The following is a 25,669-nucleotide window of genomic DNA, read 5'->3' as shown; positions in this document are numbered from 1 at the left end:
AATGTTGAGCTTTAAGCTAACACTTTCACTCTCCTCTTTTACTTTCATCAAGAGGCTCTTCAATTCTTCTTCACTTTCTGCCATAAGGGTGGTGTCATCTGTATATCTGAGGTTATTGATATTTCTCCTGGTAATCTTGATTCCAGCTTGTGCTTCTTCCAGCACAGAATTTCTCATGATGTACTCTACATATGAGTTAAACAAGCAGGGTGACAATATACAGCCTTGACGTACTCCTTTTCCTATTTGGAACCAGTCTGTTGTTCCATGTCCAGTTCTAACTGTTGCTTCCTGACCTGCATACAGGTTTCTCAAGAGGCAGATCAGGTGGTCTGCCTGAAATTCTCATCTCTTTAAGAATTTTCCACAGTTTATTGTGATCCACAGTCAAAGGCTTTGGCATAGTCAATAAAGCAGAAATAGATGTTTTTCTGGAACTCTCTTGCTTTTTCGATGATCCAGAGAATGCTGCCAATTTAATCTCTGGTTCCTCTGCCTTTTCTATAAATTGAAGTGTTTTGGTATGTGAAAGATGGCACTGCTAAGGAAGTCATGTTACTGAGGTTGGTGAAAGAATTAATTTGAAGCAGCTATGATTGGCCTTTGAGCCTTATACTGTGAGAAAACTAAGTACAAACATTTTATTCTCTGCTTACTTTGCATCTATATTCCAGCTTGTCTGAACTATGAGCTATTTAAGGCTTCACATTTTTACCAGAGTCTTTTGAATATCCTTTTGCACTCTGTAATTTTTGTTCCTCCCAGTTGAAAAGAACCAGCTGACTTTTTTGGTATTTTTATACCCTGTGCTTTATTGTCTTCCTCCTGTGTTTTCTACCCGACGCCAAAGTGCAGATGCTGTGATTACTACTTCTAGTTCAAGACATCTGATTTTCAGTAGGTCCTTTTCTTTCGTCCTCAGTTAGAATCTTTATGTGAGCATAGCATTGGATCTTGTCCTTGCAAGAACAAATACTCTGTTTTTAGCCTCTGGATTCTCCCATGGACAGCACACTTAGTTTTATGTTGCATTCATGTTCTAAACATCTCTAAATCTATGAATTTTAAAATATTCCTAAAAGTACAGTTCTCTGATGCAAAAGCACTCATTGGAAGTCACAGGTCTAGACACAATTTTCAGTTGGGTTAAATAAGAAGAATGGGGATGTTGTTTTTCAGTTGCTAAGTTGTGTCCAACTCTTTGGGACCCCATGGACTGCAGTGTGCCAGACTTCCCTGTCCTTCACTATCTCACTGTTTGAGAGTTTGCTCAAACTCATGTCCATTGAGTTGATGATGCCATATAACCATCTCATCCTCTGCTGCCCTCTTCTCCTCCTACCCTCAATCTTTCCCAACATCAGGGTCTTTCTGAATGAGTAGGCTCTTCTCATGAGGTGGCCAAAGTATTGGAGCTTCAGCTTCAGTATCAGTCCTACCAATGAATATTCAGGGTTAATTCCCTTTAGGATTGACTGGTTTGATCTCCTTGTAGTCCAAGGAACTCTTAAGAGTCTTGTTCAAAATAATAGTTTGAAAACATCAATTCTTTAGCACTCAACCTTCTTTATGGTCCAAATCCCACATGCATACATGACTACTGGAAAAACCATAGCTTTAACTATACAGACCTTTGTTGGAAAAGTGATGTCTCTGCTTTGTAATACACTGACTAGGTTTGTCATAGCTTTTTTTTCCAAGGGGCAAGCATCTTTTAATTTCATGGCTGCAGTCACTGATGGCAGTGATATTGGAGCCCAAGAAAAGAAAATTGGTCACTGTTTCCACTTTCCCCTTTCTATTTGTCATAAAGTGATGAGACCTGATACCATGACCTGAGTTTTTTGAATGTTGAGTTTTAAGTCAAATTTTTTACTCTCTTGCTTCATTCTCAAGAGGCTTTTTAGTTTCTCTTTGCCTTATGCCATTATTATGGTATCATCTGGATATCTAAGGTTGTTGATATTTCTCCTGGCAATCTTGATTCCAGCTTGTGATTCATCCAGCCTGGCATTTCACATGATGTACTCTTCATAGAAGTTAAGTAAGTGGAGTGACAATATACAGCCTTGACATACTCCTTTCCAATTTTGAACCAGTCCATTGTTCCATGTCTAGTTCTAACTGTTGCTTCTTGGCCTGCATACAGATTTCTCAGGAGACAGGTAAAGTGGTCTGGTATTCCCATGTTTTTAAGAATTTTCCACAGTTGGTTGCAATCTACACAATCAAAGGCTTTTAGTGTAGTCAATGAAGCAGAAGGAGATTTCTTACTGAAACCCCATTGCTTTCTCTGTGAGCCAATGAATGTTGGAAAATTCACCTCTGGTACCTCTACCTTTTCTAAATCCAGCTTATACATCTGAAAGTTCTCAATTCACTACTACCAAAACCTAGCTTGAAGGATTTTGAGCACAAGCCTGCTATCATGTGAACTGTGTGCAACTGTACAGTTTTTGAGCATTCTTTGGCATTGCCCTTCTTTGGGATTGGAATGAAAACTGACCTTTTTTCAGGCCTGTGGCCTGAAACTGCTGAGTTTTTCCAGTTTGCTGACATATTGCATGCACCACTTTAACAGTATAATCTTTTAAGATTTTTAATATTGTATTAGGTCATTTTTGCTATTAGATGCTCTCCTCCTGCTTGTTTTTCTGATTCAAGTCAAACAGAGTTTCTATAGCCTATGACTAGGAAGTTCTGTCTGTTCTAAAACATACCCCCCAAAATGGCAGATTAGATCAGAGGCCACGCAGCTGCCCACAGGCAGTATTTGTCATGCAGAGTGTTGAATTATTGAGAACATTTAAAAATTGAGAGATTTCAGATATGATTCTGGATTTCTGGTTCCTAATGAGAATGGGAGGTATGACAGAACCAAACTCACATTTCCATGTACATTTCTTTCTCCTTTTCTCCTCTCTATCCCTCTGCCTCTCTCTCTTCCTCTTTCCCTCTAGTCTTATATCAGTAAATAGCTAAATTTATTTCCAGACATTTATAATTTTAATCTTTTTGAGCATGTAAAAAAATCCATGGTCAAGGTATCTTTTTTCTTTTTTTTGTATAAATCCTCCCCACTCCCAAATATAGTAGGAATTCTTTAAAAATACATAATTCTATTTTAAAATGTGTTAAATAGGACATGAGCATTGTTGTTTTCATTACCAAACTGGAAAGAATTTTGGGCCTGGAGCTAAAAGACCTGGTTTTGAGTTCTGGCTCTGCCACTTAGTAACTTTGAACAAATCCATGAATTTCTCTGAGCCTGTGTCCTCATCTCTGCAGGGGGATGATTATATCCGCCAGCCTCATGGTCATGTGTATCAAATGTGATCATGGATGTGAATGTTGTTAGTATACCATATGGCACTATGGAAGGTAAGATCCTTTTTAGGGAAGCAGAGCTATAGCATATGGCTTCTCAAGGAGCTTAGGATGTGGTTACAGAGATGGGACTCACATAAGATAGATTAACAGTTAACAGTATCCTATTGCCTGCAAGGGGTGGAGGAATTAAATGTTATCAGACATAAGAAAAAGTACATGATTATGTAGTGTAACCAAGTTCAAAATTAAAAGGATATATGTAGCATTTCTTTGTTTTATTAATTCATTTATTCCATGCCTACTCTGTGACAAGAAGTATTGTAAGTAAACTGGGGATAATGTAGTGAAATAGAAAGCCTGGGTTCCTGCTTTTATGGGGTCTGTATTCTAGTAGGGGGAGAGAAGAATACTATACAAATAACATATGCTGCTGCTGCTGCCACTAAGTCGCTTCAGTCGTGTCCGACTCTGTGCGACCCCATAGACGGCAGCCCACCAGGCTCCCCCGTCCCTGGGATTCTCCAGGCAAGAACATTGGAGTGGGTTGCCATTTCCTTCTCCAATGCACGAAAGTGAAAAGTGAAAGTGAAGTTGCTCAGATGTGTCCAACTCTTTGTGACCCCATGGACTGCAGCCTAGCAATCCCATCCTCTGTCCATGGGATTTTCCAGGCAAGAGTACTGGAATGTGTTGCCATTGCCTTCTTCAAGGCTGCATGATATTCTGCTAAATATACACAGCATGATGTTTATCCTGTATGATATTAGCTATTGTAATGTGATTTGGTAAGAAGTATAATTTATAAAATACTTTACAAAGTACTTTAATTATACATGGTAAGAAGAGTATTGGGCTTCCCTGGTGGCTCAGATGATAAGGAATCCGCCTGCAATGCAGGTGACCTGGGTTCGATCACTGTTTGGGAAAATCCTCCTGAAGGAGGGCATGGCAACCCACTGCAGTATTCTTGCCTGGAGAATCCCCATGGACAGAGGAGCCTGGTGGGCTACAGTCCATGGAGTCTCAAAGAATAGGACATGACTGAGTGACTAAGCACAGCACACACATAAGAAGAGTGTTAACTCAGGGATTATTGGTTAAATTGCTCTTAAACTGACATGGTATCTGGCACAGTTGTTGTAAAGTATTCTACCTGCTGTGTCTTGGATTATTGTTCCCGACAATGAAGTAAGAGGATATAAATTGGGAGGAAATAAGGTCAGTAGGTTTTCAACAAATATGGAATGACTGGCTGTAATGGGTTAGTTGCTAAGTTGTGTTCAGCTCTTGCAATCCCAGAGACTGTAGCCCACCAGGCTTCTCTGTCTATGGATTTCCCAGGCAAGAATACTGGAGTGGGTTGCCATTTCCTTCTCCCGGGCATGTTACCAACCCAAGGATCTAACCTGGGCCTCCTACATTGCAGGTGTATTCTTTATTGATTGAGCCATCAGGGAGACTCAATCAGTAGCTTGGACTAATCCTACCTGCCCCGGCCCCAGTGTAGGACTTCCTTCTAGTCTGTGTTATTTTGGGGATTTTTTCTGAAAGAGATTCAGGTAACACCCTTCTGCCACCACTTTGGGCTATAATTTCAGAATCTAATAAGTCTAATCATTGGGGAAATGTCTCAAGAGTGCACATTTAACTGCTTGACTGCTGCTTCGCTGTGTGATTTGCATACTGCTGGAACATACCCGCCCTCCAACCAAAGAAACCAAGTTCACCGTAAAGAAAATGATAGGGATGGAAAGAAATGGCTAGTGGCAAAGATGGAAATACTGTATATTATGTGATTTTATTCGGAAAAGGAAATTCCAGATATTGGAAAGGGTAAAAAAGTAAGATTTTAAAAGGAGCCGAAATCTTGTTGTGAAAGGAAGAAGCCAGTAATCAGTATGTATGTGTGTGACTCTTTGCTACCCCATGGACGGTAGGCTCCTCTGTCCACAGGATTCTCCAGGCAAGAATACTGGAGTAGGACAATGAGGTCTAAACATATAGTGGTTGCTGCTTTAACTCTTAATGAACTAACTTCTCAATTGCTTATGTTATTAACTGAACAGTAAGTATAATACTTTACTATATTAAAATCTGCTCATGTGCCACCCTTCTCTCTAAAGGATTTCATTAACATTTATGAAGTTATGTACAAATATTGAACACACACAAGGAGTGTGTGTACAGTGAAGTAGTGAAAATGTACACGTCTCAGAACTGCAATCTCTTTTAATCATGCATTGCAACACTGCTGTGCTTGGAGTTAAATGATGGTACACATGGGTGTCCAAACATTTTGCTCAAACCATTACTCTTAGAGCAGAGTGTGGACTCTGTTGAACTTGATTACCTCTTCTTGGACTTCTTTCCATTGTTTTTTGTTTGTTTTTGAGGCTATAGAATGGCATGTGTTTCAACACAGCTCTCAGTGCCTTGTCCAAGGTTTGCTTGCTTTTATACTTTTCGAAGGTAAGGTTGAAATGAGTTAATATTAGTACCTTTTGGGAGATGGTTATATGTGAGGAGGCCTTCAGAAATACAACTTTAACCTTTTAGGTCACTTACTGCTGAGAAGGTTCTATGCTGAGGGAGGGACTATATTGCAGTGGTTTATTGGTAAAGACATGTTTCTCTCCTGAATGTATATTATTAGTGGACAATGTGTGATGGCCTATGGGCCACACTGGATGCCCTCAGACCTGTAGCTGTAGTTACAATGAGAAAGTGTCCTTGTGTGTGTGTGTGTTCAGTTGATCAGTCATGTCTGACGATTTACAATCCTATGGACTGTAGCCCTCCAGGCTCCTCTGTCCATGGGATTTCCCAGGCAAGAATACTAGAGTAGGTTGCCATTTCCTCCTCCAGGGGATCTTCCCAACCCAGGGATCAAACCCATATCTCCTGCATTGGCAGGCAGATTCTTTACTGCTGAGCCACAGAAAAGCCTGAATGTGTCATTCTTAAGTTACAAAAGTTATCCTAACAAAGAACCGTTGAAGATGAATTATTTTTATCATTGCCACTCATTCTTTTGCTTCTTTGTTAGCATGAAGGAGAAATTGCGAAGTGGAGTGAATTTCTCCTGCAGCCTCATTTCCTAAGAGAACAAGGATAACTAGAGCAAAAGTAAAAAAGTACTTACCTAGTCTCAATGGTAATTGAGTGGACAAATATTTAGAACTGATTTTACGACTACAAAATATTTCCTTTAATAATCATAAAAGGTTTACTTAAAAGGGGAAGAAAATATTTTGTTATGAATCTTGTATGTGGAATTTAGATGTTATATGTAGAGCTGGTGATGATTTTGCCATACAGAATCACAAAATTATATCCTAGGTTTGTGATTTTGGCATCTATCAAAGAGTGAGTATGATTGGGAGTTTTCTTATTCTATTTAGTTATATGCCACCCAACAGCTGTGAAACATCACCATCTCTGTCACTCAGGAGTGGATGTTTTGTGGCTTGTCTACATACTGCCTGTCTCCTACCACCTGTTTCTAGCCATATTTTGACAGAGAATCATTGCTGTAAGAAGGTGGGAGGAGATAAATCAAGATTTTTCTAGTTGACATATTTGCCTAAAGTTTTTGTAGGAGGAGATTGAGCATGAAATAAGATTTGTGTTGTCTAGATTTTAATAATCTAGCCATCTCCTTTATAAATATCATCAATGCACCATCATTTGATAGTACACGTATATTCTATATTAAATGGTACGGCCTAGGCTTCTTTCCAATTAAATAGCTCTACTTCATTTTAAGTTTTATCTCAGTTATACTCAAATTTGCTTCTGGTTTATTGTTTGATGTCATATATTACTTGTTGTGGGTGGTTCGGTGTGAAATCTCACTTTGACCATACCAGGTAATCATAATGTTGTTTATTGTTGTTCATTCACGAAGTCCTGCTTGACTCTTTTGTGACCCCATGGACTGTAGCCCACCAGGCTCCTCTGTCCACAGGATTTTCCAGACAAGTATATTAGAGTGGATTGCCATTTCCTTCTCAAGGAATCTTCCCAACCCAGGGATCAAACCCACGTCTCTTGTGTTGGCAGGAGGATCCTTTACTGCTGTGCCACAAGCACATAACCATAATGCCTTCTGCTAATTTTTTCCCTTGGGAAGAGCAGATTTGAATTGTGGAAACAGTGTTTCATAATTAAAAAGAATGATAAATAATCGTAAGAGTAGGGCACTAAATACAAAACAGAAATGCAGAGAAAGAATTTTATTTAAGGTTAATATTGTGAAGTGAAAGAGAGATTAAATTAAAATCTGATTGATTTAACTACTATACTTTGAAAGGAGTAAAACACCCCAACAGGGCATGTAAGAATGAAGGATAGGTGTTTAGTGTTGTCTTCTTTGTGCCTTGTGGCAAAGATACTGAGATCAGTTACCTGGTTTTTCCGTATTGAAAAAAGAAGTTAATCACAGAAGAATTTTAAATGATTATTGTGTCACAGCTGGCATTTATAGATCAATTACTATGTGTCAGAATCTGTGCTTAGAAGTTTAAATAAATTAACTTACTTAGCATTCCAGTAGGTATTGTTATTATCTACATATTACATAAGCAGAAACTAAGGCTTTATGAAATTAAATAGCATGTCTCTAGCAGGTGGTACAAAGTAGTCTCAACATCCCATTATGACTTCAAGCCTCATGTCCTTAGTTGCCATAAGACTAAATTTGCTACATTTTAAACTGGAATATACAATTCATATCTTAAACACTGGTCAGAAGAACTTAAGCCAAGTTGAAGAAGTAGTTTTTAGACATCTTTTCTTGAGTCTATATGCAGAAAATAGACAATCAGAAAACATATGAAGATTTATTTTATTTTCTACCATTCTCTATATTCTAAGTATGTTTTTTTTTTTCTTCAAGCATGTTTCCACATAGAAGTCAATGTTAATGTCTTATTTAAATTAATTGGAGAAGGGAATGGCAACCCAGTCCAGTACTCTTGCCTGGAAAAGCCCATGGACGGAGGAGCCTGGTGGGCTGCAGTCCATGGAGTTGAGAAGAGTCAGAGATGACTGAGTGACTTCACTTTCACTTTTCACTTTCACGCATTGGAGAAGGAAATGGCAACCCACTCCAGGGTTCTTGCCTGGAGGATCCCAGGGACGGGGGAGCCTGGTGGGCTGCCATCTATGGGATTGCACAGAGTCGGACACGACTGAAGTGACTTAGCAGCAGCAGCAGCAGTTAAATGTGAATTTTAGATAAATCTGATAAGGGATTTATTTCTGAAATATAAGGAACTTTTTATAATCTAACAGCAAAACAAAATAGATTTTAAAATGGGCAGAGGGTTATATAGACATTTTTCCTAAGAAGACTTACAGGTGGCTAACGGGTACATAAAAAGATGCTCAATATCATTAATCATCAGGGAAATGCAAATCGAAACCATGGTGAGATATCACCAAATAGCCAAAAGATAACAAATGTCAGTGAGGTTGTGGAGAAATTGGAACCTCTGCACTCTGTTGGTGAGAATGTCTACAAAGCACTGTGGAAAACACTTTTCAGGTTTCTTAAAACATTAAAGATAGGAATATCACTGTCGTGTTCAGTTGCTCAGTCACATCCAGCTCTTTACGACCCCATGGACTGCAGCATGCCAAACTTCCCTGTCCTTCTCTGTTTCCCAGAATTTGCTCATACTCATGTCCATTAAGTTCGTGATGCCACCCAAAAAATTATTCCATATAGGAATACCATAAGAATCTAGCAATCCCATTCCTTGGTATATTTCTAAAGTACAATTGAACTTAATATCTTGAAGAGAGATCTGCACTCCCAAGTTTACTACTGTGTTGTTAACAATAGCTGAGATATTAAAACCACCAAAATGACTACTGACAAATGAATGGATATAGAAAATGTGGTATACTCACTGTTGTTTAGTTGCTGAGTTGTGTCCAACTCTTTTTTCTACCCCGTGGACTGTAGCCCACCAGACTCCTTTGTTCGTGGGATTTCCCAGGCAAGAATACTAGAGTGGGTTACCATTTCCTTCTCCAGGGGATCTTCCCCACGCAGGGGTCAAACCCATGCCTCCTGCACTGGAGGACAGGTTCTTTACCACTGAGTCACCGGGGAAGCCTGGTGTACTCATGTAGGGAAATATTATTCAGCCTTAAGAAAGATGGAAATACTGCTGTTTGTGATTACATGGATGGATCTGAAAGACAATATGCTAAGTGAAATAAGTCACAAGAAGACAAGTACTGCATAATTCCACTCATGTGAGGTATCTCATCAGTCAAACTTACAAAAGCAGAAAACAGAAAGTTGTTTGCCAGAAGTTGTGGGAGAAGATGGGGAGTTATTCAATAGGTATAAAGTTATAGTTATAAAGCATGAATAAGTTATGAAAATCTGCTGTACAGCATAGTGTGTATAATTGACAATGTGGCATTGTGCACTTTGAAATTTGTTTAGATGGTAGAATTCATGTTAAACATTGTCCTTAACAGACTTATACACAGAGGGAAACAACACAAGGAAACTTAGGAGGTGATGGATATTTGTGTGTCTTGATAATGATGATGGTATCATGAGTGTTGACATGGCCAAATGCATCAAACTGTATACACTAATATTTGCAGCATTCTAATATATTATTTTTCTCAGTAAACCTGTAAAAATATAAAAGTGACTTTAAGTTGGCATCCTTTATTTTATCTGATAATCCTAAATTTGTCACTTCTGGTATAACAATTTTATTAGGTCTAATCTCAATAGACTAATATCTGGTAGATATTGGACCCTTAACTCTGAAGTTTTAATTCACCTTTCACCAGATCATGCAGTGAGTATAAATAATAAAAGATACACCATTTAAAGATTGATTGTTTTGTAGCCCATAGACCACAGTAATGAAAAACAATAGTCTTTCCTTTATCCAGTGTCATGGAAATATGGTGATCTTCTTTTGATGATTTTCTAGATAAATGATAGTTAGAACTTGCTTTTAGTCTTTTTTTAAGTCTAAAATGTACCATCTACTTTGGGGCCCATTACAGAGTATTTGGAGTATTGTTAACTTGCAATGAGAACTGAACCAGTGGGCAGAAAATTGGTTTCAAGACCCTCCTCTACCATCTACAACTTGTCTTCAAATGTTCTTTCAGATTTGATCTGTAATCTGAGAATATTAATATGTACAAAGCTTACATCAGAAAGTTATTGTGAGGATCTTTTCACGTGCCTGTTGGCCATCTGTATGTTTTCTCTAAAAAACGTCTATTCAGATCTTTTGATCATTTTTGATTGGGTTGTTTTTTTGTTTTTGATATTGAGTTGTATAAGCTGTTCATATGTTTTGAATACTAACCCCTTAGCTGTCATATCATTTGCAAATATTTCCTCCCATTCCGTAGATTATCTGTTCATATTGTTGATGGTTTGCTGTGAAAAATTTTTAAGTTTAATTAGATCCTATCTGTTTATTTTTGCTTTTATTTCATTCAGATCCCCCCAAAAATGTTTCTACAGTTTATGTCAAAGAGTGTTCTGCCTATGTTTTCTTTCTAGGAGTTTTAAACTTTCATGTCTTGCATTTAGGTCTTTAATCAATTTTGAGTTTATATTTGTACATGATGTGAAGAGATGTTCTCTCTCTCGTTTTTTTTAAAAAAACATAATAGACTCTTTTTTTTAAGATTTATTTATTTTGTTTTATTTTTGGCTGTGGTGGGTCTTCGATGCCACGTGGGCTGTCTCTGATTTTGGCCAGTGGAGCTACTCTTCGTTGCAGTGAGCAGGCTTCTCCCTGTGGTGGCTTCTCTTGCTGTGGAGCACAGGCTCTAGGCACGTGGGCTTCAGTAGTTGCAGCATGTGGGCTCAACAGTTGTGGCTCATGGGCTCTAGAGAGAGGCTTAGTAGTTGTGGCTCATGGGCTCTAGAGAGAGGCTCAGTAGTTGTGGCGCATGGGCTTAATTGCTCTGCAGCATGTGGGATCTTTCCGGACCAGGGATCAAACCCATGTCACTTGCATTGCAAGGTGGATTTTTAACTACTGAACCACCAAGGAAGCCCAGGAGATGTTCTGATTTCATTCTTTTACATGAAGCTGTGCACTTTTTCCATAACCACTTATTGAGGAGACTCTTTTTCTTCATATATTCTTGTCTCCTTTGTCATAGATTAGTTGGCCATAGATACCAGTATATTTAAAACTATAAACATATGTAGCAATATTAATAACTTCAGTTAGCATGCTGTGTTCCAGGTATCTCTACAGGCATTAGAGATAGCTAATGATCTAATGTATCTAATGATCTTAGAATTCTGTACATTTATAAATTTGATGTCTATTCTCTGATATCCCAGTATCAGTATTCATTTTGCAGAGCCATCTGAAGACTCTATTAATTAGCCTTGCTTTTTTTTTTAAAGACTTTTCCATATTCCTGTCTTTAATTCTATAGACTTAGGATAAATTCCTAAAAGTAGATTCATTTTCACCTATGATTAAAACATGTAAATTCTTTTACTTGTTGCTCAAAAACTATTTCTCACTAATTCCCAGCCAGGTGGCTATGCCCTAGATGTTATTAATAATGTATAATAATCACTACAGTTTGAGTGTCTACTTTATTCTGGCTTTGTGTCAGATTCTTTATATACACTGTATTTATTCCTTACAACAGTCCTACCAGTATGTAATAGTATTTATGCATTCTGTATGTGGGCATTGAGGCTCATAGTTGTTAAGTACACTCGACAAAGGCATTTTCCTATTGTATGTCAGAGCTAGGATCATATTCAGGTAAGCAGTTCTGCCTTGCAAGCCATGCTCTGAAAGAAGGATCTTTGAAGAAATAGTAGTATTGCTGATTTAGCATATAACTTTCTTTAAGTTCAAGCCATCACACAATTTCTTATTAGTTTTAATGACATTCCTATTTGAAAAAATAGATGGCATTCCCATTTTATAGGTTGAAAAGGAAGGTAAGTGATTCACTTGTAATAACATGCACAGCAATGTGGTTTAGCTTAGCCCTCGTCATTTCAGGTGTCTTTCATAAATGATTGCTTTATTTTGCCTATAGTGTTTTTGTCTGTTTTGGGTATTAGCACTTGGAGCCTTAGAATATTGTATGTTTCAGGAAAAATCATTTGAATGATAATACATTTCTATTTCCTATCATTATGGTCTGTAGGTGGCAAAGGCACTTATGTAAAATCAGCACTTTGGTTGTACATTACTAGGCATCAAGCAAAAGCACTCCTGGATTTCTATACCCACCAAAATTGCAGTATTGTAGGAAAATGAATGGAAGTATAAATTTTGGGTGAAGGAAGGAGGCAATAGTGGTTCTTAAAAGAGGCTTATATTTGCTGCCAGGCAATCCTTAGAAACCAGTGGAGCTTTCTTGGCTAAATCTCCAGGGTCGACTTCTTAACTGAATGGAATGTAAAAGGTACATTCATCATGAAACACTGATGTATTGAGTGAATTTTATAGCTATTGTTTCCATTTAGAAAAATGTGAGAACCAGGATTATATTCCAAAGTCTTTGCTTTGAAGTTACCTAAAAAAAATGTGAACTAATTGGACTAATCTTATGACTGGCATATAAAAATGCAAAGTAAATAAACTTTACTTTTTAGATATTCATTTGGCTACTTAAGGTCTTGGTTGTGACATATGGAATCTTCCACTGGGACGTGTGGGCTTCTCTCCAGCTGTGGCGCTCAGGCTCAGCAGCTGCAGCACACAGGCTTAGTTGCCCCTTGGCATGTGGGATCTTAGTTCCCTGACCAGGAATTGAACCCATTTCCTGCACTGCAAGGTGGATTGCTAACCACTGGACCACCAGGGAAGTCCTGTAAGTCTATAAACTTTTGATAATTTTAAAATGGGAAATACAGATTCTATTCAGTGGGTAGATTCTAATTCAAATAACATACACAGTTAACTGTGGTGTGAAATACTATAATGTCATGGTATTGGATATGTGGTATAAAGTGGATCCAAATGAATACCAATAATAAAAATGAGTAGAGATTACTACCTCAGCTTCTGGATAATATAATACAATACCACAGGATTATTGGTAGGGTCACATGATTATCTCTTAAATTTGCTACTATATATTGTATGTACAAAATATGTACACACATGGATCCCTTATACTTTAATATGCATCTATATTTATCTAATCTCAATACTGATATCACTGTCTGCCTGCCTCAAAGAATATTGCAATAGCAATATTCTTGACTAGCATAAATGCTAGTCAAGTTGGACATTATTATTGGATAAAACCAGCAACATAGTGAAATTTGTGGCTCAAGATGTCATATTTAGTAGGGTTATTGTAATAACCTATCAGAAAACAAAGGATAATTAATTTTGGAAGATGCATTTTCTTCAATATAAAATAGGGAAATTAAAAGTAATAACAATACTTAGGATAATAATAATATTGTCATAATAACTTGTCTTTGTAGAGCATAGATATTTACAAAAACTTAGTCTACCCTGACTTTGGTATTTTTAACATACCTCTTCCTTCTGGCTTTTTCCAATCACCTGTTCAAGTCTCTCGCTACCATTTTGTCTTTACTTCCCTTTTCAGTATGTTTCTTAAAAGAGTGATTTAGTCTGTTTCCATTTTCTCATCTCCTATGCTCCTCACTTCATTTTGTATCTCTCCACACACCAGCGTGTGCACCGTACTTTCCACTGACATTCTTAGCCACTGAGTATAGCAGACATTTAGTTGTTTAAAATAAAAAAGTAATGAAACCTCCATTAAAAAGGATTCATTTGTTCTGATTCTAAAATCAAGGCACAGATTCCTTCATTGAACATATGTTGATGTTCTGTGAGGTATTCTTTGTGCTGGCATAGTGATTAATAGAGAGGAACTTGGACTTCCCTGGCAGTCCAGTGGTTAAAGCACTGTGCTTCCAATGCAGGGACACAGGTTCAATCCCTGGTTGGAGAAGTTCTACATGCTGTGTGGTGGGGCAAAAAAAAAAAAAAGGAGAGGATTTGTCCTTATAGAAATAACATTTTAGTGAGAGAAAGAAGAAAATAAATACCTCAAATATGTAAATAAGTGAATAAAATAATTTCAGATTATAATAAATGGAGGAAATACAGATGGTCCCCAACTTTAAATGGTTTGCATTCATATAACTTTGAATTTGACTATACTTTCAAACTATACTTTGAATTTTGAATTTTTTTCTTGTCTGGCAATATGTTGTACAATACTTGCTCCTGATACTGGAAAATATGGGTGAATTGAAGCTTCCTGTTAGCCATATGATCCCAAAAGTAAATAGCTGCTTCACTTAGAATCATTCTGTACCCATACTACCATTCTGTTTTTCATTTTCAATATAGCACCCAATAAATTTATGAGATATTCAATACTTCATTGTAAAATAGGCTTTGGTGGTTTAGTCACTAAGTCATGTCCAACTCTTGTGACACCATGGACTGTAGCCTGCCAGGCTCCTCTGTCCATGGGATTCTCCAGGCAAGAATACTGGAGTGGGTTGCCATTTCCTTCTCCAAAATAGGCTTTATGTTTGCCCAACTGTAGGCTAATGTTGGGCTTTCCAGGTGGTGCTAGTGATAAAGAACTTGCCTAACAATGCAGGAGACTTAAGAAACTTGGTTTCGATCCCTGGGTCAGGAAAATTCCCTGGAGGAGAGTATGGAAACCCACTCTGGTATTCTTGCCTAGAGAATCCCATGGACAGAGGAGTCTGGTGGGCCACGGCCCACCGGGTCATGAAGAGTTGGACACAAAGTGACTTAGCATGCATGCAAAGGCTAATGTAAGTATTCTGAGCATGCTTAAGGTAGGCTGGTCTGAGCTCTGATGTTTTGTAGGTTAAGTGTATCAAATGCATTTTCAATGTACACTGAATTAATCTGGATGTGGCCCCATTTTAAGATGAGGAAGATCTATATGACAGGATATTAAGAACAAGAGAGAGTGGGGTGGGTGTCTGTGGACTCTGAAGGGTAAGATGCTCAGGAGTTGTTCTCTGTGGAGGTGACCATGAACTGAAACTGACCATGCAAAGACTAGAGGGAGAGCTTTCAAGGCAGAGCTAACATTTAATTTGGGTTCTAGAATGAATTTGGCTGCAAGGGGATTGGTTTACACCCTTGAAGTTTCCAGGGTGAAATCTGAAACTGGCCTCCATATGTGGAGGGTGAGGAGGGATGCACAAGGGAGATTGGTAAGTGGAGCATTTAACAAGCAAGGGAACTTACATTGGAGGCTTGTCTTAGGTGCTGGATGAGGGAAATCATTCCTCAGCTGCCCAGCAAATCTTAAGAGGCTTTACTAGGGTTCAGTCATGTATTCAGTCTGGATGGTCTTAGCAGCACACATCACCTCTCAAGGTACATCCCTGGAGTAGCTCTCCCTGTGGGCACGGTGGGCAGAATATACATTCCTAGGACAGGGAAGGACCCTCCGACTGCCTGGGTATAGCTTGAGTATCAACCAGCAGTCATGTCCTCCTGATTACCTCCTCTGACAAAGGGACAGAGGGAGGGCCAATGTGTCTGAAGTGTAAAGATGGAGGGGAACATGGATGTGAATTGAGGTCAGAAAAGTCAAGCAGGGAGATGATGTTGAACGTTGTCTCCAGTGAGAAATTTAGATTTTTACTCTTATTTCAATACGCAGGTAAATTTCTAGGGTTTTCAGTAAAGAGCGGGGTGTGGTATTATTTGATTTACATTTTATAAATACCATTCTGGTCCCTATCAGGACAGAAGGAACTTATCAGTTGGAGCATTCTATTTCAAGGTTAAATCCCTTTACTAGATTTGGCTGTTAAAGTTCATGCCATCGTAATTTGTTGACACAAGGTTGATATGAATGTTAGATCAGTGTAGAAAAACATCCTATAAAAAGACTTTTGTACTGAGCTGGCCAAAAAGTTCCTTTGGGTTTTTGTAACATGGAAAAACTCAAATGAACTTTGTGGCCAACCCAATATACATTGCCTTATATGACCATTATTAAGGCTCCCCTGATGGCTCAGTGGAGTAAAAGAATCTACTTGGAATGCAGTAGACACAGGAGACTCAGTTTCTATCACTGGGTTGGGAAGATCCCTTGAAGAAGGAAATGGTAACCCATTCCCGTATTCTTGCCTGGGAAATCCCATGGACAGAGGAGCCTGGCTGGTTATAATCCATGGGGTCGCAGAGTCAGAAACGACTGAATGACCAAGCGTGCCTAAACACACACATACACATGACCTTTACTTCCACAAATAAGTGCCTTAAGCTCTAGGAGAGGCCAGGTGATTGGGTTCCAGGCTCCAGCTTTTTATCTTCTTGTTTATAAGTCTTTCCCACCTTTTTTCCCTTTCCATCTTCTTTATATTAGTTAAACCTGCTTTCTGTTTTTATGGTAAAGTGATTTTTCTAGGAGCATAATAGTTTCTTGCTTATTTATAATTGAAATACACTTTTAACATCAGTGTGGGGGCAGAGGGTTCTAACACCATTCAGACATCTGAATGGATATAACTGAAACATAGTACAGATGAGAAGAGCAAAAGAAAGTCTGGAGATTTAATTGTCAGTTCTCTACTTTGACAGCTTTTCACTTCAACATCCTTCACCGCCAAGGTTAGCATTTCTCAATTATTCTATTTCCCCTGTCTTGCCAGCGGCTGCTGCTTGGGGAGCAATTTCAAGGTTTCATCCTCTCTGTGAATTTATCCTTCAGTTTCCAGTTTCTTCTTCTCACAGCTTTTGCTGTTCTAAAGTTCACTTAAATGTTGCTTTAAAAAAAAAAAAAAAAAAAAAAACAACAGTGTGACAATTTTGAAAGTGTATTCAACCTTTGACTATGGGGGAAATTTTTAGACTGAGACCTGGTGTTTAGCACTTTGAATGAGAAGTGAGTGCCCCCACCCTCTGTGCTCTTGTACAAGGTCAGGAAGAAGCATACCATCCAGCCTATTTTCTTTAGGGTTTTCTTCCTGGGTGCTGCCCCTTCGTGGAACATCAGTCATCACTCTGTTACATTTCAGTTTGCTCAATCTTGGTTGTTATTTTAAAATCAGAATAAATCACATTCCAGATTGGATTTCTCCCTTCTCTTTTTCTTCTTCGCTTTGTCTTATCTTCCCCTCCCCTACCCCTATCTCACTTTCTTCTTTCTGTGGGTCTTTTCCTAGTTTCATCCTAAAATAGTGACACACACTTGCTTCCTGCTCATGTTGGCAATGGCACGATATCTTTGGCTCTACAACATGATGTGACCCACGTTCAACAAATACTCTCTTAGTTATTGAGCTGAACCTTGGGCCAGGCTCTTTTTTATTGTTCAGTTGCTAAGTCATTTCTGATTCTCTGTGACCCCATGGACTGCAGTGTGCCAGCCTTCTGTGTCCTTCAGTACGTCCCAGACGTTGCTCAGATTCATATCCATTGAGTCGGTGATACTATCTAACCATTTTGTACTCTGTCGCCCACTTATCCTCCTGCCCTCAATCTTTCCCAGCATCAGGGTCTTTTCTAATGAATTGGCTGTTTGCATCATGTGGCAAAATTATTGGAGCTTCGGCATCTATCCTTCCAATGAATATTCAGGGTTGATTTCTTTTAGGATTGAGTGGTTTGATCTCCTTGCAGTTCAAGAGACTCTCAGGCTCTAGGTATTTTCAAATGTGTGGTTCACAGTCCCTATCTTTAGAAATCTTGTATGACAGTAAGGGATGGGGATAAGTAAATAGAAAATTATATTACAGTGTGACATGTGCCTGGTATATATAGAGTAGGGCTTTTAACATGCTGCTGCTGCTGCTAAGTCACTTCAGTCGTGTCTGACTCTATGTGACCCCATAGACGGCAGCTCACCAGGCTCCCCGTCCCTGGGATTCTCCAGGCACGAACACTGGAGTGGGTTGCCATTTCCTTCTCGAATGCATGAAAGTGAAAAGTGAAAGTGAAGTCGCTCAGTCGTGTCCGACTCTTAGCGACCCCATGGACTGCAGCCCACCAGGCTCCTCTGCCCATGGGATTTTCCAGGCGAGAGTACTGGAGTGGGGTGCCATTGCCTTCTCCGGCTTTTAACATGGTCTTGACCAAATCCTGTAGAAGGAATTCTAAGCTACACCCTGACCAATGAATAGAAGTTAGCAGTTTGAAGAGTCTGTGACACATGGAGGTGGGTGACATGTTTCAGGTGACATGGAGATTTAGCTGGAAGATGTAGAGGAAATTTTGTAGAGTTAAAATATTGACTATGAGTGTACATGGAGAGAGAGTTGGGGAAGAATGGTGTAAAGTAAGATTGGAGACAGAAAGACAGAAAAAGTAAAGTTATTGTTTTTAACTCTGATACCAGTACAAGTTTTTTTTTTTTTTTTTTTTCTTTCCCTTAAACCTAGAAGAGAATCGTGTGAAGGTTTCAATCACATGAAGGGGGTCTCATGATCATAGTTACATGTTTGGCTACAATATAGAGTGTGCTATACGGGTTTTCCTGGTGGCTCAGATGGTACAGAATGTGCCTGCAACACGGAAGACTTGGGATTGATCCCTGGGTTAGAAAGATCCTTTGGAGGAGGGCACAGCAACCCAATCCAGTATTCTTGCTTGGAGAATCCCATGGACAGAGGAGCCTGGTGGGCTACAGTCCATGAGGTCACAAAGAGTCAGACACAACTGAGTGACTAAGCACAGCACACATAGAGAATGCGTTTCGCTCAGTTAGCAGTATTTATCAGGTACTTCCTAAGTACTAAACATGACAAACAGAATCATATGAAAAGCAGACAAAGATTCAGCCTTTGGTTCCCAAGGACGACAATACTGGCAGCAGGAAGTCCAGTTAGGAGGCTGCGTGTTGCCCATGAAAAATTTTGGTGGCCTGAACTGCAGTATTGCAGCAGGGATGTGTGCATAAGTAAGAGATATTCAGAAAGCAGTATTGACAGAACGTGGTCATTGACTGGATAGGGGTAGGGGTGGTATGAGAGGAAAGGCAGGGGTCTTTACAGACTTCCATATGTTGACCTCCTTTCTCCTTCCTTTTTCAGTTTGACAGCCTGGTGACTTTGTGGGTGTTTCTGTTTCCATATGTCTAGTTATCTGTTTGACCAGTTGTCAGTTCTGTCATGCCATGTGGTCGGGGAACAATGATAGGGAAAATACAATGGGTCATTGACCTTGTAGCAGAGGCCATTTGCTACGGGAAAGCTATTATCAAGAATTATGCTAAGCAGCTCTTCTTGTCAGATGAAGTTTGCTAAACTGTTCATTCTGTTATAGGTTATGCAGTACAATATTGTTGCAGGGATTGGATGTAGGAGAGGAGGCAGGATGGTGGCAAAAATGTGAGAAAAAGAAGAATCTCATAACAAAGCTAACAGTAAGAGTGCCAAAAAACCACAAAGGTAATAGAATGGAAGATTTAAAATGGGAATTAAATGGGCACTTGAGATTGAATATCCCTAAACCAGATTGTTTTTCTAAGATACTTCCTGAGGACATTAGTATACTGTATTACGCTGTGAAGAAAGGTTTCTAGACAATGCTGTACACTCAGATATGCCTCTTGTTTCAAAAAATCTGGTTGCACCCAGAGTTTTGTAAATCTACTTGCCCCCTTTGTTTTTCAATACTGTATTAACATTCTGTGAAGTGATGCCTCGCAGGACACACAGATTTGGGAAATGCAGGTCTAACAAAGTTATGGCCGTAGTAATGGTTAACACCTATTGAGCATTAATTATCTTGTATGTGTAGTGGTAAATTCTTTCCATGAACTAACTCCTTTAGTTTTTGTACCAACAACTATGAGATAGATATTATTCTCATTTTGGTTGCAAAAATACTTAGTTAAGTAATTTATAAAGTCATATAGACAGTAGGCAATAAGCCAGATTTTAAACCAAGCCATCTAATCCAAAGGTCAACACTTATTCCTTTTACATTATCTAAACACGTCACAAAACCAAGGTCCATGGAGGACTTGCAGCTGTTGGGTCCACTGAAATTCCCTTCAATCATCTCATGCATGGATGGGCCTCTCATGTACTCCAGGAACAACAAAACATCCAAATGACTGAACACTTTCCAGGCTCATAGTCATTGAGCCCTTATACATGCCAGCCATGGGGCCAGGCTCTTCACATACATACTCCATATGGCAGAAGAAAAAGTTGAAGCAGGAGATCCAGAAACTCACACAAGATTACTCAATCAGAAGCCAAGAGAGCCAGACTCAAATCCAAACAGTCTGATTCAGGAGTAAGTCTGGAGTCTGTGTTCTTAGTCACACATTGCTGCCCCCTCAACATCTGAATCAGTGTGAACAATCTCTCCAGGCCAAGAAGTATAACTGTGTATCTGTATTAAATATGCATAAAATATCAATTTATTTTTTATCCATTTATTGGTATGAGTGACTCCTCTTCAAAATTATACAGTCATCATTGCTACCACAGAGTCATACTTTTGGAGACAGAATGTTTTGGAAGTGAAGGTGTGAGCAAAAAGATAACATGGAGGACTCAGGAGGAGGAATCAGGCTAGGTGAGGAAGCGACCTCACAAACTTGCACTGGAACTAAGACAAGAATGCAGGTCAGATAAGAATGGAGTTCTGTCCATTCAGGATCGAATCTGGGGAGGTACAGTGTGATGGATGTATATTTTATCTCCCTCATAAATAAAATGCGGATGGATTATATTTTATGTTTTGCTTACCCCTTAGCAATATAATAGTTAATGTAAAGATTTTAGATTAAGGCAATTTGGTGTTTGAGTTTTCACTCTATCATTAAACACATATTTAATGTAATTTCTGTCCTTCATCATCTACAAAATGGGGATAGACATACCAACATCCCCAATTTGTCCTGAAGAACAGTTGAAATAATGTTGTATTCAGTGCTACAGAAAGTAGGTGCTAAACTTTTGTTTTGGGTAGCTATTATTTTATTATAACATTGCTTTGTTTTCCTGTTTTGTAGTCTCAACTTGCAAATGTTAACTTGCTATTTTTCATTCTGCTATTTCATTTTTCTTCTACTCATAAAGTACAGCATGGTAGGTTCCAACAATATTAAGACACCTGTGTTTCAGCAGTAGTGATGTCGTACAGTAAAGTGACTTTTAAAAAGCACATTAGAAATAGTAGATTTGAAATGATTTTATTCTGTGCAGGAATTCATCAAATGCGTTTTATCTCAACTGTTTACCCTGACCGTTTGACTTGGCTTTGAAGAAGAATTTTTTAAAAGTAAAACAAATCACTTACTTAAAGATTATTCAAACAGCTGTGCCTTGAATTTTTTGAAAAAGATGAATCTATATTTATATGGAGAGAAAAATAGTAATGTTTTTTGGTTGGTTTCAGCTGTCATTAAGTGAAACAAGGTTGATAGAGCTAGGGCCTCTCTTATCACTTGCATTGTATCAAGGTACTTTGTTTGGAAAACTTTAATCTTTTTTCTGTTCATAATTTATATGCAGAGAACAGTATTTTAATATAAGAAATGCAAATGTAGGTGTTAAAATGTCATAGGAACTTGTAAATGTACCATGATTATAGTGGAAAAACAGTGGGTTCACATACTTAAGATTTTTATTATTATTATTATCATTTTTTGCAGGATGAGTAAGAGATACTTACAGAAAGCAACAAAAGGAAAACTGCTAATAATAATATTTATTGTAACCTTGTGGGGGAAAGTTGTATCCAGTGCAAACCATCATAAAGGTAAGTTCTTCTCATTTCTTCCTCGCTGTCTATGGAAGGAAACTCTGTTTAATACAGACTATTGTGTTCTGCCTTTACTGGTGAGTTAGTTTTACTAAATATGGGTCTGCCCATTGCAGTTCTTTTCAAGTGAAGATGCAGAGATCCTAATATGGCTTTGATAGGGAATGAATGAGTATTAAAATGTTTCCAAGATTACTGTCACTTCTGCAAATAATATTCAGAGTACAGAACCGTGAATCTGCTTTATTCCTACCATTTCCATTTTTAAGATGTTAAAATGTTGAGTTGACAGGCAACAAAGATGAGTTTCAACGTGTAATTATCCAATAATGAAAGCACCTTTAATAATATTTATCTTAATAATATGTATACATGTGAATTTCAGTACTTTTTGTAGGTCATATTTCTTCATGCCAGAGTATATCTTTGGCCACTATTTGGGTTTTACCACTAGTATGATATTAAGCAGGTTCAATCCTGCCATGAAACAGGGGAAGGGAGGATATTTGTCTTATTTATGTGTGTTAAGCTTGATAGCTCAAAATTATGCCTCTTTCTGTTCTCTTTCCTGAGCATGAGACTCAGCATAGTGAATAAATACTTTTTCCTAAATGAATTAAAATGGGCTATTTCTGGACTGTTCCTACCGTAATTAAGTATTCATAACCTGAAAAGTCAATTTAGATTTTTCTGTGAAATATGATTTTACAATCTAGTTCTTTTTCCTCTGTAAAGTCCACAGATTAGCAACTTACTTTCTTATTTTTGATTAGAGTTAAGCGTGCCTTGAATTTTGTTAACACTTAAAATAGTTACACATGTGCATTTAATTAGCATTACATGGAAGAAGTATGCCAGGGAGGGAAAGATGTGGTGTGACACTTATAAACACTTATAAATCTTTCCCCCCTATGTTTAAAACAAAAAAGTCACCTTTGAAAATATGAATTTTATAAAAAGTTTCTTCATATTTCACAATCCTGTTTTTGCCCCACTGTGCATGTTTTCTTCTTTTCCTTAGTATAGCTCATAGATCCACAAATAAAGCTTAAAAATTTTAAAATAAGGGTTACTGGTATAATATTAAAAAGGTGTTAAGGAGGATATTATTCATCTGCCTCCAAATTGGCTACAGTGAACCAAACTGAAGAATAATGCAGCCTTAAATTGTTGTTGTTCAGTCAACAACAATCCTGTTGTTGACTGAATCCTGTTCAATCCTGTCCAACACTTTGAGACCCCATGGACTACAGCATGCCATGCTTTCCTGTCCTTCACCATCTCCTGGAGATTGCTCAAACTCATGTCCATTGAGTTGGTGATGCCATCCAACGATCTTGTCCTCTGTCATCCCCTTCAGCCTTCAATCTTTCCCATTATCAGGGTCTTTTCTAATGAGTCAGCTCTTCCCATCAGGTGGCCAAAGTATTGGAGCTTCAGCTTCAGCATCAGTCCTTCTAATGAATATTCAGGATTGATTTCCTTTAGGATTGACTGGTTTGATCTCCTTGCAGTCCAAGGGACTCTCAAGAGTCTTCTCTAGCACTATAGTTCAAAAGTATCGATTCTTTGGCACTCAGCCTTCTTTATGGTCCAACTGTCACATTCACACTACTGAAAAAACCATAGCTTTGATTATATGGACCTTTTCTGGCCAAGTAATGTTTCTGCTTTTTAATATGGTGTATAAGTTGGTCATAGTTTTTCTTCCAAGGAGCAAGCATCTTTTAATTTCATGGTTGCAGTCACCATCTGCAGTGATTTTGGAGCCCAAGAAAATAAAGTCTCTCACTGTTTCCATTGTTTCCCCATCTATTTGGCATGAAGTGACGGGACCAGATGCCACGATCTTAGGTTTTTGAATGTTGAGTTTTAAGCCAGTTCTTTCATGCTCCTCTTTCACATTCATCAAGAGGCTCTTTAGTTCTTCTTCACTTTCTGCCATAAGGGTGTTTTCATCTGCATCTCTGAGGTTATTGATATTTTCTCTCTGCAATCTTGTGCTTGCATCTTGTGCTTCATCCCAGCCTGGTATTTTGCATGATGTACTCTGCATGTAAGTTAAATAAGCAGGGTGACAATATACAACCTTGACATAGTCCTTTTCCAATTTTGAACCAGTCCTTTGTTCCATGTCTAGTTATAACTGCAGCTTTCAATATTCACCTTTTAAAAAGGGGCAAACTACTGGGGCCGAGCCCCCTGATTTGGACTTCACTAGAGAAGACACCACTTTTCCAGTGGTCATGTATGGATGTGAGAGTCAGACTGTGAAGAAAGCTGAGCGCCGAAGAATTGATGCTTTTGAACTGTGGTGTTGGAGAAGACTCTTGAGAGTCCCTTGGACTGCAAGGAGATCCAACCAGTCCATTCTGAAGGAGATCAGTCCTGGGTGTTCATTGGAAGGACTGATTCTAAAGCTGAAACTCCAATACTTTGGCCACCTGATGTGAAGAACTGACTCATTGGAAAAGACCCTGATGCTGGGAGGGATTGGGGGCAGGAGGAGAAGGGGACAACAGAGGATGAGATGGCTGGATGGCATCACTGACTCAATGGATGTGAGTCTGAGTGAACTCTGGGAGTTGGTGATGGACAGGGAGGCCTGGCGTGCTGTGATTCATGGGGTTGCAAAGAGTCGGACATGACTGAGTGACTGATCTGAACTGAATAGAGAAGACATATCATCCATATGGTCCCCATGGATGGTCATCCCAGTGCACCTTCTCAGTCTATAAAAATAGAATTGAGAGAAATGGGAGAGATTCATAGTAATTGTGAGTGTCAGTCCAGCAAAACAAGGGCTCATGATAAGGATGTTTTCTCATCTCCAAAGCCAAGTCGTGGGGTCTCTAAGAGAATCAATCAAAAGGACTGCTCCATAGTGAATACTGCATACAATTTTTAGAGCTGCTTTTAAGAACTTATAAGTTGTGCTCTGTTCTGTGCTAACCTCAAAACAAAGATCTTTTCTTACTTTTTGCCAAAAAAAAAAAAAAAAAAAGAATGTTTCTTGAACATATGAGATTGACTCAGAAAACCTACTCAAAGTGCCAAACCCAGTGCAGTATAGAAATGACTTTTGTGTTGTTTTGCTGATCCATTTCCACCCTATAAGAATATTTTGGAGGAAGAATGTAGGAAAATTTTCTCTTCCTCTTTCTCCTTTTCCTTTCTTTCTTCCTTTTATATTTTCTATGCAAATATTCCTTTTGTTTAAACTATTTTACATCTAATAAGTATTATTTACATATTATTTGACATGTACATAATATTTTAATTAATATACATACAGCAATACGTGAACTGTGAACTTTCAGATGTTCAAGCTGGTTTAGGAAAAGGCAGAAGAACCAGAGATCAAATTGCCAACATCCGCTGGATTATGGAAAAAGCAAGAGAGTTCCAGAGAAACATCTATTTCTGCTTTATTGACTATGCCAAAGCCTTTGACTGTGTGGATTACAATAAACTGTGGAAAACTCTTCAAGAGATGGGAATACCAGACCACCTGACCTGCCTCTTGAGAAACCTGTATGCAGGTCAGGAAACAACAGTTAGACCTGGACATGGAACAACAG

At 38.5% G+C, this 25,669-nt stretch overlaps 1 protein-coding gene across 1 annotated transcript in view; it reads left to right on the top strand.

Annotated features, from left to right (window-relative positions):
• TAFA2 (TAFA chemokine like family member 2) overlaps positions 1–25,669 on the top strand; it is a 565,192-nt gene that overhangs the window by 372,758 nt on the left and 166,765 nt on the right. Inside the window, exon 2 of the mRNA XM_005886926.2 lies at positions 21,979–22,085. Within this exon, the coding sequence (XP_005886988.1) occupies positions 21,980–22,085 (106 nt within the window). The 5' untranslated portion in view covers position 21,979. The remainder of the gene's footprint in view (positions 1–21,978; positions 22,086–25,669) is intronic.

This window comes from Bos mutus, chromosome 5 (genome assembly GCF_027580195.1).
Source record: "Bos mutus isolate GX-2022 chromosome 5, NWIPB_WYAK_1.1, whole genome shotgun sequence".
Classification (NCBI taxonomy): Eukaryota; Metazoa; Chordata; class Mammalia; order Artiodactyla; family Bovidae; genus Bos; species Bos mutus.
This window is presented reverse-complemented; position numbering and strand designations above follow the sequence as displayed.